This window comes from Stomoxys calcitrans, chromosome 2, assembly GCF_963082655.1.
Source record: "Stomoxys calcitrans chromosome 2, idStoCalc2.1, whole genome shotgun sequence".
Taxonomy (NCBI): Eukaryota; Metazoa; Arthropoda; class Insecta; order Diptera; family Muscidae; genus Stomoxys; species Stomoxys calcitrans.
Genome location: NC_081553.1, coordinates 133,663,969 through 133,686,039, shown reverse-complemented (window position 1 = coordinate 133,686,039; position 22,071 = coordinate 133,663,969). Strand labels below are relative to the sequence as shown.

Below are 22,071 nucleotides of genomic sequence, written 5' to 3'. Positions count from 1 at the left end.
GCATATAACCGAGGCAATTCTCAGAAAAATTTATAAAAGGTCCATGGAGCTTTATCCTTTTTAGTATCGGCAAGCAAACGAGATTCGGTCCGACCGAACTTTTTACTTGCTTTGACTTAAAGATGTAACCTTTGAAAGTTGGTAGAAATGGGTTCTCAAATATGTTTCTCATTACGATTTAACGAAAGCTAACTTTAAAGTTATCTCGTGTTAACATAATAATGTTAAATTTTTGTTTGAATTCACTAAATAACAATTTCGTAAACAAAAAAAGTTGTTTTTTTATCGGAGCGGAGCGGTATTTGAGATTGAAAATCGCTCCGCTCCGTGATCAAAATATTTCGCTTTTTTTGCCGAAAATATATTTAAAAATTTCCCACATGGGAGACCGTTGAGAATTTTTCTGATAAATTTTAAATTATTTTGTACCATCTTTTTCATCTTTTTGGCTTTTTAAAAGCCGGTCGTGCGAGTTAATTTCTGTTTCATTGTTTTTTAAGTCGAGCTTAATGACCCCACTGCTGGACGCGTTTCGATAATTGGGTTTCTTTATCTCATCGGCATCATCGTGAACTATGTCCGTCCGTCTGACCGGCCTACAGTTCACACTTTGTTCTTCGTAGCACTTATAATTGATACCTATATTGACTGTAGGCGACTAAAAAGTCGGTTGTGCAAAAATTTTGTCCGTACATTATTTTCCGAATCCGATAAGCTTCCGGAATAAGTTGAAAATCAGCTGAACAAAATTCAGAAACTCAGAAGAAGACATGGGCTGGAAAATTTAGATTGTCCAAGCATTTGCAATATTGGGAAAGAGGTCTGCAGACTTTTTAACAGAAAAGCCGGAAGCCTCCTGGAAGCTTTCCTGCGAACGATAGCGTTAACGACGCCGCCAAGATAAAAAAAACGTTTATCCCAAAAACCCATGTCCAAACTGAGACTTTAGTAGACGACATGGGAGTGAGAGCAGAGACAACGGAGGACATGTTGAGGCTTTTGATGAAAACCCATTTTCCACAGGATACGAAGGGACTCCTGGAATAATGACTTTGATCGAAGGTTTATAAAAACTGAATTTATGGCGAAGGAATCCTTGAGGAGCTTCAAACCATTTAAGTCACCCGGACCTGATAGAATATTTCCGGCGTTACTACAGAAAAAGGCAGACAATCTGGCGCCTCGCCTGGCCAAAATTTTCACAGCGTGCATAGGACTTTCATATACTCCGTAAGCCTGGCAGGAGGCAAGGATTGTGTTTAAACCCAAGCTCGGCAAGGCAAGTTATGCGACACCAAAGGCCTACGGACCCATAAGCCTTACGGCCTTTCTACTCAATACCATGGAACGTATTGTGGACACCATGATAAAGAGTAGGATATCCAGCGAACTGCTCAAATACAAACAGCATGCCTATGTAAAGGGAAGGTCGGTGGAGACTGCCCAGCATGATGTTGTGTATATAATAGAAGAATCTTTCGATGCCAAAACCTACACGCTGGCGGTATGCATTGACAGCGAGGGGGATTTCAACAATGTGCGGACCGACACACTGATCCAATCCTTAGACCAGTACCGGGTTGACCCGGTCCTTAGAGACTGGATAAACCATATGCTAAGGAACACGAGGATAAATTGTGTGTCCCATGGCATAAATATAAGGGAAGTGGCACAGGCCACGCCACAGTGGGGCATTTTATCGCCACTCGTATGGGTGACCACCTTAAAGGACCTATTACGTATGCTGACTGAGGAGGGATTTGAAACCGTCTGTTACGCAGACGATGTTATAATACTTTTAAGGGGTAAGGATCCGAACAAGCTATGCAGAAGGGCCGAAAGGATCTTGCATATGGAATATGACTGGGCTAGACCCAGAGGTCTCAATGTTAATCCAGAGAATACTGAAATATGCCTGTTCACGAGGAAGATGAAAGTGGGCCAATTTAACGCACCACGTTTCCTAAATAAGACTATTTCGATTTCTGACAAGGTCAAATACTTAGGTGTGATCTTGGACAGGAAACTGAATTGGAAGTGTCACATTCATGAGCGTACTGAGAAGGCTCACAGATATTGAGCACTATGTAGACGGGCCGTAGGCTCGAAATGGGGTCTGAATCCTAGGATAGTCCACTGGCTCTACAGGAGCTTGATTAGACCAATACTTACTTACGCCTCAGTAGTTTGGTAGATAGCTATGGTGCAACATAAGGACCATACAACAGGTTCAGAGAAATGAAAAGGCAGACGATTTGGCGGTGAAGGCCAGAGGACTGCCGTCAATAAACTTGGTTAACCTGAAGCCTTTCGGGTCGACGCAGTCCGAGTTAAGGGAGTGGGCGACGAATGTGCATGCAACATTGTGGAACAGCGAAACGGTCAGTAGGGCGGCGAAAATCCTATGGGGGGATCCAGATCGTGAGAAGGCGAGGTTATTACTGAAAGGAAGCAAGAAGGAGGTCAGTATAGCTATTGGTATTATAACGGGACACCTAGAACTTCGAGCTCACTTGTGTAAAATCGGTGCGGCTAGTGATAGCAAGTCTAGAGCATGCGGGGAAGATGATGAGACGTTGAAGCATTTCTATTTTTATTGCCCGGCTTTCGCGTCCAACAGATACCTGTATTTAGGTGGGGACACAATACCAGACATGAACCAACTTAGGGTAGTGGTATTGAAACAATTATGGATTTTGTAAGTAGCACGGAATTCCAAACTTAAAATTTTCTTTTTAGAGATTGCTTTATAGTTTTTAGAGTGTATGTGTATGCCCATAGTGGCATGGGGCGGATTAATATCTGCACACTCTTTTCAACCTAAACTAACCTGCATTATTTTTTAATCTACATTTAGAAAATCCACAATGGAAAAGAAACCCATTTACTTTAATTTCTCGAATTTTTAAACTTTTCTCTAATACAATTAAAAGATCATTGGTTTTGTTTGTTTTTTTTTTTATTGAAATACTTTTTGTTGTTTTGTTTGCATTTTTGCTTTGTAGTTTAATTTCATACAGTATGGGGAGAGTCCTTCGTAAATATTTTAATAGTTCGCGTTGGATTCGAATTCTATTCATGTTTAAAACTACCGATCAGATTTTGTGTCTTAGATTTTTCTCCATATTTTGTTTTGTTTTTGTTTTTTGTAATGTACTTTTCATCTATCATTCTGAATTTCCAAATTCACACATTTAATACTTCTTAGAAATACATAAAATACATGGTATGTCCTATTTATTAATAATATTACCAATAATTGATGATTAAAATCATTTGTTATAATGCATTTGGAGTATCATTTATTTTTTTCTCTTTCTTTCTTCTTTCTCATTCATGTATCTTCTTCTGTTTCACAGAGACTTAACTATTACGGTTCATTCAATATAAGGGATTAAATAAAATGAAAAACTAAAAAGAATAAACGAAAATAAAATTCAGAACTAACATCGATTTGAAAAGAGTTATAGTCAGCAAGGAAAAGTATTAAAGTAATAAAATTAAATATGAACACAAATGAAGGTTGATACAAAAATATATGTTATTTTTAAAGTTTTCGTTTTTGTTACCGGATATGTAAAATTTGTGTTTTTTTTTTCTTTATTTTTGTGATACACTCGATTGTTATTCTCCAATAAATTTTCAATAATGTACAATTTGTATTTTTTTGCAATTTTTTTTTGTGTTTTTTTCTTTTAAAAAGCATTACATGCAACACTACAATTTTTTGCCAAATCAAAGATAAACTGGTTCACATAGTATGTGTCATTTGATTTATGGTCTCCATGAGTTCAATCTGGTAAAATCAAGTGGAACGGTGTTATTTTTTTTTAGGAGGGATAGGGGTTATATTCATTTTAAATGGTCTATTTACAATTGACTGGAAACACTACCTTTGGATGGCAACTCTTACAAAGTTATAGACGGATGGTCAACATGCAATGTATTGGCTCACAAAAAGGAAATAATGGGTTTCCCTCGAGCAACAGACTCAAAGACTATTTGAGAGGTTGAATTATATTGAAATTGCGTAGCATACTGGTCCAAGCCGTTAGGTCCAAGGTATCACATATTGATTCAATAATAACCTCAAAACTGGAGCAGTTCTTTTGGCACGGAATTCATATACTACCGGAAGAATGGAAAATTCTAATTACATTCTTTTGATCATATCCTCTGAATTATGTGTCAATACATTTTATTGTACAATTATAATGAATAAATTGTTAGGAAAAAAATATTTACATTATTATTTTTAGAGTAGAGAAAGGCATTCCGTTCGCTTTTATAACGCATTCAAAAGAGCAAGTAATGTCGCTGCTTTCAACGCATTCATTGTTTGTTGAATGCTTTTTTACGCTCTTTTTTACATTGCAGTTCCCCCGCAAACTCCGTATTCGTTGACATTTTTGTTCGGTGCGAAAAAAAAATGCAAATGCGGCCCGTCCCTTTTTATTTGGTCCCAATTTTTAACTCGTACTCTATTCCTAAATACCTTTCATTTGAGTCCCATATTGTCTCGATCAGATCACTTTTGATTTTGGGTGGGAGGTTTTTATATATAAAGGCTTTACTCATTCGACACGATAAATATGCAGACCATTCGTGTTTGGTGAGATATGTGAACAAAAGACATGCAATGCAATGCACTGCTTTCGTCATATTCTCTTTCTATGAACTGTGTTGAATGTTGTTGTTTTGCAATGATGTGTGGCGACTACAGTATGCCATTTTTTTTGCGAATGGATTCAAAAGCAATAAAAGAGGCATTTAAACCGTTCTCTGTTGTCCCAAGAGTACACATAATATTAATTGGAAGTTTGTTAAGAAACTCTGCATGTCATTCAATTGTTTCACAATTTTTCGTTTCTTTCGAATTTGAAAGTAAAAAAATCTATCATATTATGAAACCTTCTTAGGCTCAGTATGATCCCCAAGCGAAATTTTCGGTAGCAAATATGAGTGCTGCCTTTTTTATTTCGGGATTGGACAACCCTTGTGTTGCTATCTGCCAACTGACAGCTCTATCGTAAAGCTTGGTATTTTTGAGGACATACGTGCTCAGTACGTTTTGACATACGAGCGGTATTTGTGTTGTTTACAGTAACTTAAAAGATTCATCTCGCCCAAAAAATGGAATTAAATCGTGAAAATTTTCGTACGATTATTTTTTACAACCTTCGACGTGGATTAACTCAACAACAGTGCATCGATGAACTTAATTAAATTGTTGGCGATGATGGAGCTTCATCAGACCAGTGTTTATCGATGGTATGGTGAATTCAAACGAGGTCGTAGTTCACTTCAGGACGAATTTCGTGAAGGTTGTCCAAAATCAGTTGTTTTCCCAAACACCATTGATGCTGTGTGCCAACTGATATTGCAAGATTGTCATGTGACCTATAGTGAGATTAAGACAACCGTAGGCATTAGTGGCACGAGCTTTCATTCAATATTGCATGAACATTTGACCGCCAAAAAAATTTGAGCGATTGACACAATTTGTCAATCGCTCAAAAAAGACTCGTGTCGATTGATCGAAAGACATGCTCCAAAAATACGAAACAATTGCATTTTTGGGCACTCAAAATATAGATTTGATGAGTTATCCGCCGTATGGCCCTGATTTGGCAACTTTCTTTTTATTCTCGTACACCTGAAGAAGCGGTTGATGCGTTCAGAATGCATGTTTAGGAGATACCTCAATCAGAGTTGCAAAAGTGCTTCGACAATTGGTTCAAACGCATGCAAAAGTATAAAGATCTTAATGGGGAATATTTCGAAAAACAATAAAGCAATTTTTAATAATTAATATTTGCTTTTGTGTTCTCTATTCCTGAATGTAAAAGGCAACCCTCGTACATGGTGATTATAAACTATGATTCATTTGATCAATCTGCCACACTTTTTTTGGTGATAAAGTACGAATTCATCAAAATTAAGCGTTATTTCGTATTCAAAAATCTCTTACGTGGCCCAAAAAATGATCAAAGCAATAGTTTTCTTCCAATGAAACCAAAAAAATATATCCAATGCTTTGAATGTCAGCCTGTAGCACAAAGCAAACTGAAAATTCCGCTTGGGATATGTCAATGCATTTCTTATGGCAACGAACATTTCGTTTGAGGTGCATGCCGGCTTTTAATCAGAAGTCGTGAGGAATCTAATCGGAATATTATTTTAAAATCGATTTGCCGATGTTATTGACGATGCATTTTTAATGGATACGACACGAATGTCTAAGAATATTGGTTAATTTGTTAAAAAATACTTTACCAATTCTTGAAAACTTGAACTGACATTTCACAGTGAACTGGGATTACCAGTACGAGTATCGTGAGTTCGATTCGCATCAGAGACATCGGTCTGTCACTACTGTGTGTCTACTATGTAAACTATTCCATTTCTTGAGTTTTGGGTTAAATGTGTTTTACAAGGTTCTGAACAATTTTCTTCGAGAAATTTCTATAATTTTTTAACACCTATGGTTTTGGAGATACACATGTATTCAGTATTCAATGTGTATGACCATTTTTGCCAAATGGGAACGGAAGTGTGTAAACTTCTTCTGCGAAGGTGATCTGTTATTGTGTCTGTTTGTCGCGAACTTTTCTACTAAAAATTTGCCAGTAAAAAAATTGCAGAAGAGTAAGAAAATCCTTTACTATCTTTTGCTATTTATTAGAATTGAACATTAACCAGCTGTTCGATGGTACAAGATTTCTGCTGGGAAAATACCTCCAGTAGATATTTGCAACTCTCAATTATCAAACTTTCAAAATTTTGTTCGTCCTTAACCATTTTCGCTTTAAAAAAGTTATAAAAAGTGATCAGTTCTATAGGCCATCTCATAGCATCAGGTTGTACGTACGGCATTGACCTGATGGAGTCCTTCATCGGCAAGGGCTACCGCCTTAGTGTATAACACACTGCTACAACAACAACAATTTCGAAAACAGAAACTATGTTTAGCACAGATGTAGGAAGCACTAATACAAGCCATCGTTTCAAGCAATAATAGTTTATTTTAAATGAAAGAAATAATACCAAATGACCAGTTTATATTGAATATAAACCAAAATATTATATTCTGTGCCTTCAAAAAGTCAACTCGTGACAATGGTCCATATGGGGGCTTTATCTAGATATAGACCTTGTAGCTGATTGCCATACATAACCTGTCTGCAGGCAAAAACTCACTGACGACGGACTGGGTATGCTTTCGCAACGGGTGTCTTGAAAAAAGAAATATTAAGGCCAGGATCAAACACCTATTTAAATGTAACAGAGGAGTCCCGAACCCCCATGGGAATGCCATACTAAGCTTCGGTTCTCTCCGCAACTTTGGGTTCAATCCATGTTATGCCCAAATCAGTCCTCACCTATAGCCAGCTGAAGACCTGTGCTCCAGGGGATTCCGGCAATAGATAAGAGTACTCTGGTCTGACTTTAAGACTTGTTCAAGTTGGGTCCCGAATAGTGCTTAACTGGCTGTCACTAAGACCCAGGGAGTTGGTACCATTCAAAATATAACTAAAATCGCACCACTGTGGAAATAAACTTCAAGGCAGGCATCCTGAAAATCGCAATGTAGAAATTATTGGAAAAAAATCATCTGCAACAAATAGTTTAGTTTACGTCTCGCGTACCCAAACTTAGGATGACTTAAAAAAGCGACAATGGCCTAGAACAGGTGGCATAAGTCAGTACTGTTTAAAAGTATTTATACCCATAAGATGCGAATAATTTACAAGGTTTTTGTGAGCGTAATCATTGCAGTTGTGACCTAAAGTATTCTGTTCCAGAACTTAACTTTTCATCATTCATACTTCTTAACTAATTCACCATATCTCCGGCAGAATTTTGTAAACCAATTGTCGTTGCGGTGCTCACAGTTGGCTGCATGAGAATGAAATTGGTTTTACCCTCCTTATCTGTGGCAAGTTGCAGGAGTTCAGGTTTATCCACACCACCGGTGGATGCAGTGATATCGCCGGTATGGGTGATAACGCAGTACTGATTACCATTGTAGGTCACAATGGGCAGAGTGGTGCCAACAGCTGCTACAGATGTCGGAACACTGGCCGCTGCCGTTAACTGATGGTGCTGATGATGGGCATCCGTTGTCGTTTGAATGTTGAGGCCGTTTATGTTATTCAGCTGGGCCTGGACGTAGGTGGCGGCAGTTGGTGAGTTGGCAATAAAGTTGGCAATCTAATTTGAAATGAGATTAATGGGCGATATAAGGTTGTAAATTTTAAACTGTAACTTTATATGGAGTTGGTGTTATCGAATCAGTGTTTTTGTTGTTGTTGTAATTACTGTTGGCTTTTAAAGTGTTTCCTGTACAAGTGTGTTGTGGTTATTTTCGTTAATATGAATACTCTATGTTTTGCAAATATTTACATCATGATTATTGTTGTTACTGTTGTTGTTGGTGGTGGTGGCGTCTCTGTTATCATTGTTCGCTGCTAAAGCCGCTGAGGTTGTACTAAAGATGGCCGGTGGTTGGGTTAATTTCTTTGGTGCTCTCTTCACCACTTGTTGCTGTTGCTGCTGTTGTTGTTGTACATCTGCAATTTGCTGTTGTTGTTGCTGCAAATTGATAAACATTTGATTCTGAATGATTATCTTCTCTTTACGTTGCGACATGTCATCATTGCTGCCACTATTATTGCTACCTCCACCGCTATTATTGTTGTTGTTGCTGTTCGTAGTTGCTTCCATTTGATAGTTGCGCTGATGTGCAAGTGTTGCCATTTTGGCGGTTTTTCCAATTTCTGTTGTTTCCTGTTCCTGATGTCAATACTGAAAATGCAAAATCACATTTAAGCTGGTAGCAAACATTTTTATTCATATATTTAAATAAAACAAGTAAAAATGATTTAAAATCGATATCTTTCTGCTGACATAAATGGAATAATTGGAGGCCTTAAGATAAAGCTCAAATGGGGGTTTCTTTAAGAATTAGAATTAAATTTGTCCCAATCAGGTGCTCAAGAAGCTAAATAGAACGATCCGTCAAAATGGGAGCTATATAAGATTATGCACCAGAGAACGGTTCGAATGCTATATTCATTGTCTATGAATCCATTCGAATGCAAATTGTTGTCACCACACATCATTTTCAAACAACAACATTCAACATAATTCATAGAAAGAGAATGTGACGAAAGCGGTGCATTGTATCGCATGTCTTTTGTTTATCTCGCCTACACTCAAAGGCAAGGAATACGCAGCGAACGGTATGCATTCTTTTCCTCTCGATTGAATAAAGCCTTTATATCGTCCCCTAACCGCCGAAAAGATGTAAGTGCCAAAATCAAAACTTTACAGAAGAAGGTTTTTAGTTAATAAAACATGGCATAACTTAGATTGAAATATGATTTTTATGTATGCATCACTTCTTTGGCTGATGCATTTAGTGGTAAAAAATTTAATGCATTTAAATAAAGATAACGGTATTTTTGGCACCACATCTGTTTCGCTGTAATATGAATGACCTAGTTTTAAGTAATTTAGAGGTAAGTGCAATTAACATCATTGTTTGAAAGTAAGCTAAAAGTCTCAAGTCCGATTTCAATGCAATTTGAAACATGGACCATAATTTCGTTCATAACTGACCATACATGGATTCCTCTGATGTTATGTGATTCCTCTGAATTTTGCAACAGTGAGTTGTGTAAAGCCTCTTGACCTCCGGACCGAATATGGTCCATATAAGACCATATTTGGATATAGCTGCGTTATAGACCGATCCCCAAATCTATGGTCTTGGGCCCGTTATGGGCGCATTTTTTTATCCGTTTTCGCTAAAATTTAGAACAGATATTTGTGTAGGATCCTCAAAACACTTTCTGAATATGGCCGTATAGACCAAACTGCTTTTAAAAGTGGAAAGAATGGGCCGAAATTGTATTAATACCCGGTATCAACAAAATTTTAAGCTGTGAGTTGTTTTTGACACATCAAAACGCTTGTCCGATATAGACTAGATTGGAACGAAATATGATTAACGTGTTTTTAATTGTTTATTTTTTTGGACTAATAGTACTTATAATTGGGGATTTTGGAGCGGACTGAAGTGGAGGAAACTGAGCCGCTCCCTTCGTGCCAAATATATCAAATCCTTCGTTTAATTACAATCCTATATATTCCAATCGAACCGTAATTCCGCCTTGGGGAGTTTCTTTGGGTGTCTCCAAATTCGGATATGACCTGCGTCCCTTATTGTTCCGGTTGACCAATATGGGTTTATTGGTGACCCCAAACTTGAATATTAGATTCACACTGTACTTTAAAAGACTTTGAATTTGGGTACTTTATTGTCTTGGTCGGTCAATATCTCCCTTTCGCGGTTTGCTTGAGATACTTAGCTCTACTTCCAAATATAAAACCTTTTTGTTATCATAAGTAAGTGCCCTTAGCTATCACAAAATTTATCTACCAAAATTAAAATGGCACTTACATTAAAATTGTTTTTGCTGTAAAATCATAACGCCTTGGATTATCGACACAAAATTTTAACAGAAGGTGGAAGATTCGATTCGTAAATTATCGAATAAATCTTTTAAAAAACTGAAAATCTCAAAATTTGGCACTTATATTTTTTTGGTGGTTAGGGAATGAAACAAACTAATTTTTTGTATCGCTCTTAACGAGAACAGTTTATTTGCTCAATATTGGGCATTGGTTAGTATGGTTTTATCGACATTTTCGGTATGAATTGAACCATTCGTGTTAAGTATGGTATTGTACAACCCGTTCCATAGATATTATGCTTTTAGTGCGTTTTTTCATAATTTAACCACAGTAACATAATAATTTGTTGACCGATTTATAAATTATATACCTTACTAGCTGACCCGGGCCCGCTCCGCTGCGCCTTCTTTTACTTCATATGGAACAAAAGTTTCCTTGGAATATTTATTTTCGACAATTAAAGAGCTTTTAATTAAATACCATGCTACGAAAATAGTACAATATATCGCTTGACTAACAATTTAAAAATATAAGGGCCTTTGTCCGAATGCCATATGATCTTTATTGGTCTACGAATTTAAGTTTGGATGTAAGGTGTACTCCATTCCTTAAATACTTTATTTCAGCCCGCTACTCTCATGATATCTGATTTAGGGATGTTTTCGGGGGTGAGGTGGTACCCCAGGCACTTGGCCGTAAAAAAATATCAGCATCGTGCTCTTCTTTCAAAAACCATTTATTTAAACCCCATATTGTCATCGGTTTAGGGGAGTTTACAAGATGAGGCGTCTCCCAAACACATGGCCCAAAATAGGTTATCAAATTCGTTTTCTAATCTTAAATACCACATATTGGCATGTTCGAAAAATTTTTACCCTTTGCGGCGTGTTTTGGGGAAGGGGTGATTCCTTAAATACATGGTCCTAAATTTGGATATCAAATTCGTATTATACTCCCAAATACCTTTATTTGAGCCCCATTTTGCGATGGTCACTAACTAATTTCTGTGGGCTATTTTGGGAATGGGGTTGACACCCAGAAAATTGGTCCCGAAAGTGGGTATCAATTCTTGCTCTACCCCCCAATACCTTTCATTTGAGCTCGACATTGACATGGTCGGTAAATATGGCCGATTTAGGGGTGTTTTGGGGATTGGGGTGGTCCCCCAAACACTAACCCCGTAAAATATATTAGCAACTTGTTTTATTCTCATATATCTATATATCATTTATTTGAATCCCATATTGCAATTGGCCTCAAAATTGGATATCAATTTCGTTTTCTAATCTCATTTAAACTCCTTATTGCAAAAGTCAGCAAATATGTCCGGTTTGGGGTATTGGCCCTAAAAACTATAAATATTTAGTTCCCCTCTCTTTACGGCCCAAATTGTCTTGGTGAGCAAATACGTCCTATTTGGGGGTTGTTTTGGTGGTGGGACGTCCTTAGACAGTTGGGCCCTAATGTTGATATCAGATACGTGGTCTACTCCCAAATATCTTTAATTTGAGCCCCATTTTTCCATAGTCGGCAAACGTGACCGGCTTGAGGGGTGTTTTCGGGCATGGGCGGCCACTCAGTGAGTTGGTCCTGAAAATATATATCGGATTCGTGTAGCAAATACTTACTATATGGGTGGTGTTGTGGGGGTGGGGTGGCCCCATAGACACTTTTCCAAAAAATTTTGATATCATATTCGTTCTTTACTCCCAAAGACCTTTCATTTGAGCACCATATGGCTATGGTCGTAAATTTGTCCCCTTTGGGGTATGTTTTTGGGGAGAGGCGGCCTCCCAAACACTTGATCCCATATTTGGATATCAGACTCGAATTTTACACTTAAATACCTTTTATTTAAGCCCCATATTCCCATGGTCAGTAAATAAGTCCTGTTTGGGGGTGTTTTGGGAGAGGGGTCCACCCCCAGAAACGTGGTCCCACATTTGGATATCAGATTCGTATTCCGCAAATACCTTTCATTTGAGTCCCATATTGCCATGATCGGCATGATTGTGGGGGTGGGGTGGCCCCTAGACACTTTTCCCGAATATTGATATCAAATTCGCGCTTTACTCCCAAAGACCTTTCATTTCAGCCCCATGTGGCTACGGTCGTAAATGTGTCCCCTTTGGGGGAGGTTTTTGGGAAGAGGCGGCCTCCCAAACACTTTGTCTCATATTTGGATATCAGATTCGAATTCTACACTCAAATAAATACCTTTTATTTAAGCCCCATATTCCTATAGTCAGTAAATAAGTCCTGTTTGGGGGGTGTTTTGGGGAAGGGGTGGACCCCCAGAAACGTGGTCCCCCATTTGGATATCAGGTTCGTATTCTACTCGCAAATACCTTTCATTTGAGTCCCATATTGCCATGGTCGGTAAATATGTCTTATTTAGGGGTGTTTTGAGGGTTGGGGTGGCCCCCTAGCACTTGGTTCGACAAATGGACATCTGATACGATTTCTTATCGTAAATACCTTTCATTTGAGTCCCATATTGTCGTGATTGGTCTAAATATATGTTTGGTAGGTTTTAGGGTGGAGCGGCCCCCCTAGGTACCCGATCAGAAATTTGGATACCAAATTTTTATTTCGCTTAAATAGCAGCACCCATCTCCGAGATCTGGCGTTTCTGAAAATTAGGGTAAGGGGGAGGGTCCGCCTCCACTTCAGATATTAAAAAATGTAGTACCCTATTTTCACCACGGGATCATTATGCACCATCTGTGAAAATTTCAAGAAAATCGGTTCAGCCGTTTCTGAGTCTATAAGGAACACCCAAACATACAAACAAACAAACCTACAAACAAACATAAATTGATTTTTATACATAAGATTTTGTCGCGAAGCAAAGAAGCTATTCCAGTTTAAAATAGAAAAAAGCTTCAATCTTCGTCTTCGATCAAGGTTTTATTTAAAGCGCAATAGCGACAAACGCCACAAAATGATCAAATATCGTACGAACTCGTATCTTTTTGTTATTTCGTCTTTTTTTGAAGGATTTCTACCGAAAAAGTTACATTTCGCAATGAATTATGGAATTCTTGGTTAATCAAATAATTTTTATCGAAAACGGGTACATTTCAACAAAACAAATATTAATTTTATTGATAGTATTAAAAACTATCGACATTGATGCAAAAATTAAACTATCGATAGTGCCATCGATAGTTTGCCAGCCCTAGATCTTATACCAAAGTAAAAAAACAATTGAATCGAAAGAGCAAAGAGGTTGCTGGGGAACATGATGAATTTCCGAATCCGACAATCCGAACAGTTTCCTCTGGTGAGAAAATTTTCCCAATTGAGCAATTCGTGAACTCTCAAAATGATGGTGTTTAGTTCATCGAGCACACATATGACAATTTGAGCCTACGAACGGCTACCCAAGTAATTTCGTATCTCCAGTTATGGTATTCCAGCAAAAAACTTGCGGAATGTTCAGCAGTTTTGTAATGAAAGTTCAAGCCACTCGCTACTGGTGTACTAAATTCATCGATGAAATTATATGGCAATGTCCCACTTAAACTCGCTTCCCCCATGTATGCAATGTAGAAGCACAAAATAGAGAATACGAAATTATTATCACTCGCAAATTCGTGACATGTTCTATCATTCGTTAAAGACCGTGCATAAAATACAAAAAAAGGCTTCCATGCAGGAGTGCAACTACATATGCGGAAAAGGACCCACCCGCTTACGCTGGAGTACCGAAAATGCGCTATTTTTAGCACTTTAATTTTTTGCATCAAAATAATCGATTGGGTTCGAATTATTATATTCTTCTATTACACAATTACAAGCGCAAGAAACAAATGCGATTCTTGGTTGAGCTTACAGTATGCACAAAGACCGTTAATAGCTGCTCTCCAATCGTCAAATTAAATGCGGCTTATTATCAAAAAAATATTGTAGAAGCTGCTTTGAAGTCGCAGGCCCGCACACATATTGTTCGTAGACAATGAAGTACGTGTAAACCAAGAAGCGCGTGTAAACCAAGAGTGGTTAAAAAATCATGTTCCGAATTTTATTTCGTCCACACAGTGGCTACTCAATTCGCCAGATACCAATCCGATGAAGTTTTCTATTTGGACCATTTGAGACAGCAGGATAAGGACAAAAATACATGACTTAGAGAAACATCTAGGCAGCAGGAGCCAATGTGTTACCTGCTAAACAATTTAAGACCGGAGGCGACAGGCTATGCATCAGCTTGTCTGCGCGATCCGGCTAGAAGAACGCATATTCGATGATTGGAACCTCATCATACTATATCCCGTACATAAGAAGGGAAACAAGACGAAATGTGTCACCTACAGAAATATAAGTCTCCTCCCCATCACATACTAGATACTCTAGAACGTACTGTATGAAGGAGTAAAACCCGAAGTCAATGTGATAATTTTGCCCTAGCAATTCGGCTTTTGACCTGGTAAATTCACCATAGACCAGTTATTCACAATGCGCTAAATCCTAGAAAAGACCCGAGAAGCCGTTGACTACGAAGCCGACAAACCTATACGTTCAAAGGCATTTCAAACCAAGTCTGAGTTTGGTATCGCTGCAAAATTAATACGACTTTGCAGGATGATTCATGCTGATACACGTTCCACGTACCAAACGAGATTTTAAACAAGGGTACTGCATTTTTTTTATATCTGAAGGGGGGCGGACCCTCCCCCTTACCCTAATCTTCAGAAACGCCAGATCTCGGAGATGGGTGGTGCGAAATTTTGTGTGCTCTCTTATAGTAATCTAAAAACAAAAATTTGGTATCCAAATTTCTGATGGGGTACCTAGGGGGACCGACCATCCCCAAAACCTACCAATTATATATATAGACCAATCACGACAATATGGGACCCAAATGAAACGCATTTAAGATTAGAAAAAGTATTTGATATCCAATTGTCGGACCAAGTTTCTGGGGGTCCACCTCTTCGCCAAAACACCCACCAAACAGGACTTATTTACTGACCATGGCAATATGGGGCTTAAATAAAAGCTATTTGAGTGTAAAATACGAATCTCATATTCAAATGTGGGACCAAGTGTTTGGTCCCCCTCCCCAAATATATGACCCAAAGAGGACAAATTTACGACCATAGCAATATGGGGCTCAAATGAAAGGGCTTTGGGAGTAAAGTACAAATCTGATATCAATATTCGGGAAAAAGTATCTATGGGGCCACCCCATCTCCATAACACTACCCACGTAGGAAGTATATGCTGCCCTTGCAATATGGGGTTTACATAAGAGGTATTTTAGAGTAGATCACGAATATTATATGTATTTTCAAGGCCAAGTCACTGAGTGGCCACCCCATCCCCCAACCCGGTCATGTTTGTCAACTATGGAAATATGCGGCGTAAATGAAATTTATTTGGAAGAAGACCACGAATCTGGGATCAACATTCGGAACCAAATGTCTAGGGGATGTCCCGCCACCATGACATCCTCCAAGTAGGACGTATTTGCTCACCAAGACAGTTTGGGTTTTCAAGACAGTGGAGCACAATATTGATACTTTTTGGGTCCATACTCCAAACCGGACATATTTGCTGTATTTTGCAATAAGGTGTTTAAATGAAAAGTATTTGAGATTGAAAACGAATTTGATATCCAATTTCGAGGCCAATGCCAATATGGGGTTCAAATAAATGGTATATAGATATATGAGAATAGAGCAAGATTCTGATATATTTTCAGGACTAAAAGTTTATGGGACCACTGCCCAAAACACCCCTAAATCGGGCATATTTACCGACCATGTCAATTTGGGGCTCAAATAAAAGGTAATGGGTAGTAGAGCACGAAATTGATATCCACTTTCGGGACTAATTTTCTGGGTGTCTACCCCTTTCCCAAAAAAACCCACAAACAGCAATTATTTACTGATCATCGCAAAATGGGACTCAAATAAAATTATTTGTGAGTGGGACCAAGTATTCGGAGCAGCGCCCCTTCCCCAAAACACCCCCAAAGGGTAATAATTTACCGACCGTGCCAATATGTGGCTCAAATTGAGATTTTAAAACGAATTTGGTAACCAATTTTGGGGCCAAGTGTTTGGGGGACGCCTCATCCTATTAACTCTCCTATTAATGGCAATATGGAGTTTAAATAAATGTTATTTGAGAGAAGAGCACGATGCTGATATTTTTTTAAGGGCCAAGTGTCTGGGGGACCACATCAGTACATCTAACATCCAAATTTAAATGACATTAAACCCTCCGAGCCAATTCGTAGTCCAATTAAGATCATATGGGATTCAGATAAAGGACTCTAATATTGTTATACTGATTCTGATTCTGATATATTTTCAGGACTAAAAGTTTATGGGACCACTGCCCAAAACACCCCTAAATCGGGCATATTTACCGACCATGTCAATTTGGGGCTCAAATAAAAGGTAATGGGTAGTAGAGCACGAAATTGATATCCACTTTCGGGACTAATTTTCTGGGTGTCTACCCCTTTCCCAAAAAAAACCCACAAACAGCAATTATTTACTGATCATCGCAAAATGGGACTCAAATAAAATTATTTGTGAGTGGGACCAAGTATTCGGAGCAGCGCCCCTTCCCCAAAACACCCCCAAAGGGTAATAATTTACCGACCGTGCCAATATGTGGCTCAAATTGAGATTTTAAAACGAATTTGGTAACCAATTTTGGGGCCAAGTGTTTGGGGGACGCCTCATCCTATTAACTCTCCTATTAATGGCAATATGGAGTTTAAATAAATGTTATTTGAGAGAAGAGCACGATGCTGATATTTTTTTAAGGGCCAAGTGTCTGGGGGACCACATCAGTACATCTAACATCCAAATTTAAATGACATTAAACCCTCCGAGCCAATTCGTAGTCCAATTAAGATCATATGGGATTCAGATAAAGGACTCTAATATTGTTATACTGTTAGTCTAGCGATATGCATATACTATTTTCGCAGCATCGGAGCGGGACCGGTTCCGCTAGTTTCACTATACAAAACACTGATACCACCCGTGTTGTCATATGGTCCCGAAACATGGGTACTTGTGAAAGCAGACGAGGCAGTGCTTGGAGTGTTTGAGAGAAAGATTCTTCATAAAATGTATGGACCGGTTTGTATTGATGGAGACTATCGGCGTCGTATGAACCACGAACTGTATCAGTTGTATGAAAACGTTAGCATAGTTAAAGGTATCAAAATACAAGTTTTACGTTCGCCAGGTCATCTTGTCAGAATGAATGAAGAAGCTCCAACGAAGAATCTTTTAAAGGCGATCACTGTGGTACACGAGAACCGAGACGGCAAAAAGTCAGGTGGAAAGATCAAGTGGTGAAAGACACATCGAAACTTGGTGTCAGAGGTTTTAGAAGGTGCAGAGAAGATCGAGGCACTTGGAACGCTACTTTGAGTGCGGCTAATGGAACAAACGTTCTGTCATAGTCAATTAAAGTAAGCAGAGCAATAGTCGAAGCAAAATGTGGTCACATTGAACAAAAGTAATTGGTTTCGGAAATTTAGATTGCTTTCCCACGTTTTTGTTATTTGAATCAATAAAAATATTTTCCCACAATAAAATTTGGTCGTTCGAATTGGTAACCCTTCGTGTCAGCTATCCTGTATATAAACTAATCTACACTTGGTCCATTTAAGTCTGTGGAAAATAATAGAAGGAATTCTAAAGCCAAATTAATTTTTCTTTGCAGACTCTTAAAACAATGCCTTATTTGGATTAACTTATAAAGGGCGATTTTTTTAGCTATTATCTTTTTGGAAACACTGGGTTAAACAGCTCATGCTTTTGGTTCAGTGTCAAATATCTCCATAATTTTACCATGAATCATCTTACAAACGAACAACGCTTAAATTTTATTTTAAAAATCATCGTATGGTCAGTTTAGTTGACCCACTGAAGCGGCTATTCGGGCTATTGTGTCTAAATTTCGCACCAATATTACATTGTTGAACATTAAACTACCAACACGTTTACGTAGAGTGCGAACTGAAGAAAATATCGCAGCTGTATCGACCGGAGTTAATAATGACCATAAATTATCGATTCGGCGCCGTTCGCAGCAATTGGGCCCCTGTTATTCAAAAAACTGAAAAATTTTGCGGCAGGATTTGGGTGTGAAACCTTTCAAAATACAGCTGATGCAAGAATTAAAACCGAACGATCTACTGCAGCGCAGAATTTCTGGTGAATGTGCTCTTGGAAAGTTGGCCTAAGATCTACTTTTTCATCGAAAACTTGTGTTCAGCGACGAAGCTCATTTTTGGCTCAATGTATACACAAATAATCAGAATTGTCGATTTTGGAGTGAAGATCAGCCAGAAGCATTACAAGAACTACCAATGGATCCAGAAAAAGCCACAGTTTGGTGCGGTTTATAGACTGGTGGTATCATTGAACCGTACTTCTTCAAAGATGATGCGAATCGTAACGTAACTGTGAATGGTGAGCGCTACCGTGATATGATATCCAAGCCTTTTTTACCCAAAATGCAAGACCTTGATTTATATGGCATGTGGTTTCAACAAGACGTTGCCATATGCCACCCAGCACGCGTAACAATGGCCTTATTGAGAAGTGAGTTAGGTGAACATTTTATTTCAAGTTCTGGACCGGTCAATTGGCCGCCTAGATCGTGCAATTTAACGCCTTTAGAATATTTTTTGTGGGGATATGCTAAAGCTCATGTCTATACAGACAAGCCCACTTCATTTGAATTTTTGGAAGACAACATTGAAGGATTTATTCGTGAGATACCGCCCGAAATGTTGGAAAGAGTATGCCAAAATTGAACTTAGCGGATGGACCATTTGAGGCGCAGTCACAGTCACCATTTGCATGAAACAATCTTCAAACATTAAATTATATGGAACGTACTGTCGATTCAAAGAAAGATTAAATGGTTTTTTCTGAATTTTATATGTTTTTGTTTCTGAAAACTTTCCTATAGCTTTTAAAAAATCAACATTTAGTATAGGTGAAAGTCTCAATTTTCATTCGTTACTGAATATACTCTTATGATCATACAATTATAGCTGCTATTACACTGTTATGTCTGCCGCCATGTCACTTATTGTACTCACAAGACTTTCCTTACGTACGTCAATTACGAATAGAGCGTGCTCTAATCGGCATGTATTTTCATTTGTCTTGTATTTTTTTTTATCGACTTGCATGAAATAAGAGCTCGCTTTAATCGAAATCAGTTCTATTCTATTCCGCACAAAAAGTTAAACGTTTATATGTGTTTGATAACCAAAACAATTTTTTTATACCCTCCACCATAAGATGGGTGGTATACTAATTTCGTCATTCTGATTGTAACTACTCGAAATATTCGTCTGAGACCCCATAAAGTATATATATTCTTGATCGTCGTGAAATTTTATGTCGATCTAGCCATGTCCGTCCGTCTGTCCGTCCGTCTGTCTGTCGAAAGCACGCTAACTTCCGAAGGAGTAAAGCTAGCCGCTTGAAATTTTGCACAAATACTTCTTATTAGTGTAGGTCGGTTGGTATTGTAAATGGGCCATATCGGTCCATGTTTTGATATAGCTGCCATATAAACCGATCTTGGGTCTTGACTTCTTGAGCCTCTAGAGTGCGCAATTTTTATCCGATTGGAATGAAATTTTGCACGACATGTTTTGTTATGACATCCAACAACTGTGCCAAGTATGGTTCAAATCGGTCCATAAACTGATATAGCCGCCATATAAACAGATCTTGGGTCTTGACTTCTTGAGCCTCTAGAGTGCGCAATTCTTATCCGATTGGAATGAAATTTTGCACGACGTCTTTTGTTATGATATCCAACAACTGTGCCAAGTATGGTTCATATCGGTCCATAGCCTGATATAGCTGTCATATAAACCGATCTTGGGTCTTGACTTCTTGAGCCTCTAGAGTGCGCAATTCTTATTCGATTTGTCTGAAATTTTGTACGACGGATTCTCTCATGGCCATTAACATACGTGTTTATTATGTTCTGAATCGGTCTATATCCCGATATAGCTCCCATATAAATCGATCTCTCTATTTTACTTCTTGAGCCCACAAAGAGCTCAATTCTTATTCGAATTGGCTGACATTTTACACAGGTCTCCAACATATAAATTAATTGTGGTCCAAACCGGACCATATCTTAATATCGCTCTAATAGCAGAGCAAATCGTTTCTTATATCCTTTTTTTTTGCCTAAGAATAGATGCCGGGAAAAGAACTGGACAAATTCGATCCATGGTGGAGGGTATATAAGGTTCGGCCCGGCCGAACTTAGCACGCTTTTACTTGTTAGATATAACTACTAAAAGGACCAATATCTTGTTATATACAATTGAACAATGACTTTTACTTATTAGTATTTGGTCCAAATCAGAACATGTGTTGATATAGCTGCTATGGGGCGTAAGGTGTCAGTTTTGCACCGGATTTTGACAAAAGGTGGTTTACATATATACCCGAAGTGGTGAGTATCCAAAGTTCGGCCCGGCCGAACTTAATGCCTTTTTACTTGTTCCTTTAAATGTAGATACAAAAGCCATGCCAATCATGTGCACATTAGTAGAGCAATAACAAAAAAAAAAAAAAAATCCTCCTATACTGATTGAATGGGGAGAGAAAAATATAGGAGAGGGAATCTCGAATATTCGGTTTGGTTCAGCTGTTTTATTTTGGCTAAACATTTGATTGCTATTTTTTGGAAAAAAGAACATAAAATGGAAAAATAAGCCAAAATAAGTTATAACGGTAGCTAAAAAAGTTTACAAACATGTTTAGTGTTGCTTTTGTAATGTTTGTTTGAATTATTGTATTTCAATAATGCACAATAGTGGCCTACAGCTTGGCTAAATTAGATGCTTCCAGAGTAGTCTGGTGGACAGATAAATAAATAAATTGTGCCGTGTTGTCCCTGGCTGCATGCGGGGGACACATCCTGCATGTTGGCGTTTTCCCTTGCCAAAAGGAGTCGTCATTTAGAGGTTTCCTTCTCCTTCGTCGTCATAAATACTGTGGTGGCCTATCTGATGCGCCGCTTTATCTAAAGGTCTACTTTTATGGAGCTAGAACTTGAAGATCTAATCGACACTTCCAGGCGGCGGCCGCTATTCATGGTGGTTGGGACGGCTGCTGGATATAATGCTGCCGAAAAGCGACTTATGGGTTTATTCCTACTCCTGTGGAGTAAATGCGGCCAAATGTGGCGCCAAGTATCTTTGAATAATTGCCTATGAACATTCCATTAAGAAACAAGCAGAAGACTTCCTGCACATCATTGAGTGCCGCCCGATTCTACTTTAAGCTCAATGATAAGGGATCTCCTTTTAGTATCGTACTCGGAACGGAGTGCTAATAAAATATAAAAACTTAAAAAAATCTTCTATGGTGGGTACATGACATATATAAACCGGGAGAACCTAACGAAATTTTTACTTGATATTGATGAAAAAGTGAAAAATAATTTCCATACATTTTAAACTGTTCGTAAGTAAAAATTTTACAATTTTTTTTTATAAAAGCATTAAATTCACAATTTTTATACCCTCCACCACAAGATGGGGGGTATACTAATTTCGTCATT

At 38.2% G+C, this 22,071-nt stretch overlaps 1 protein-coding gene and 1 long non-coding RNA gene across 5 annotated transcripts in view; one reads left to right on the top strand and one right to left on the bottom strand.

The window, feature by feature from the left end:
- Positions 1 to 6,315: 6,315 nt before the first annotated feature.
- LOC131995019 (uncharacterized) lies at positions 6,316 to 19,404 on the top strand. Its single transcript, XR_009397069.1, has 2 exons — positions 6,316 to 6,364; positions 18,184 to 19,404. It is a non-coding gene; the product is annotated as an uncharacterized LOC131995019 (long non-coding RNA).
- Positions 8,603 to 22,071, bottom strand: part of LOC106096082 (zinc finger protein 674) — a 27,732-nt gene continuing 14,263 nt past the window's right edge. For 3 of the 4 annotated variants that reach the window (XM_059362560.1, XM_059362559.1, XM_059362561.1), the window contains one exon: positions 8,603 to 8,808. In XM_059362560.1, the coding sequence (XP_059218543.1) occupies positions 8,693 to 8,808 (116 nt within the window). In that variant the 3' untranslated portion in view covers positions 8,603 to 8,692. The remainder of the gene's footprint in view (positions 8,809 to 22,071) is intronic. The other variant, XM_059362563.1, reaches the window with a different exon arrangement.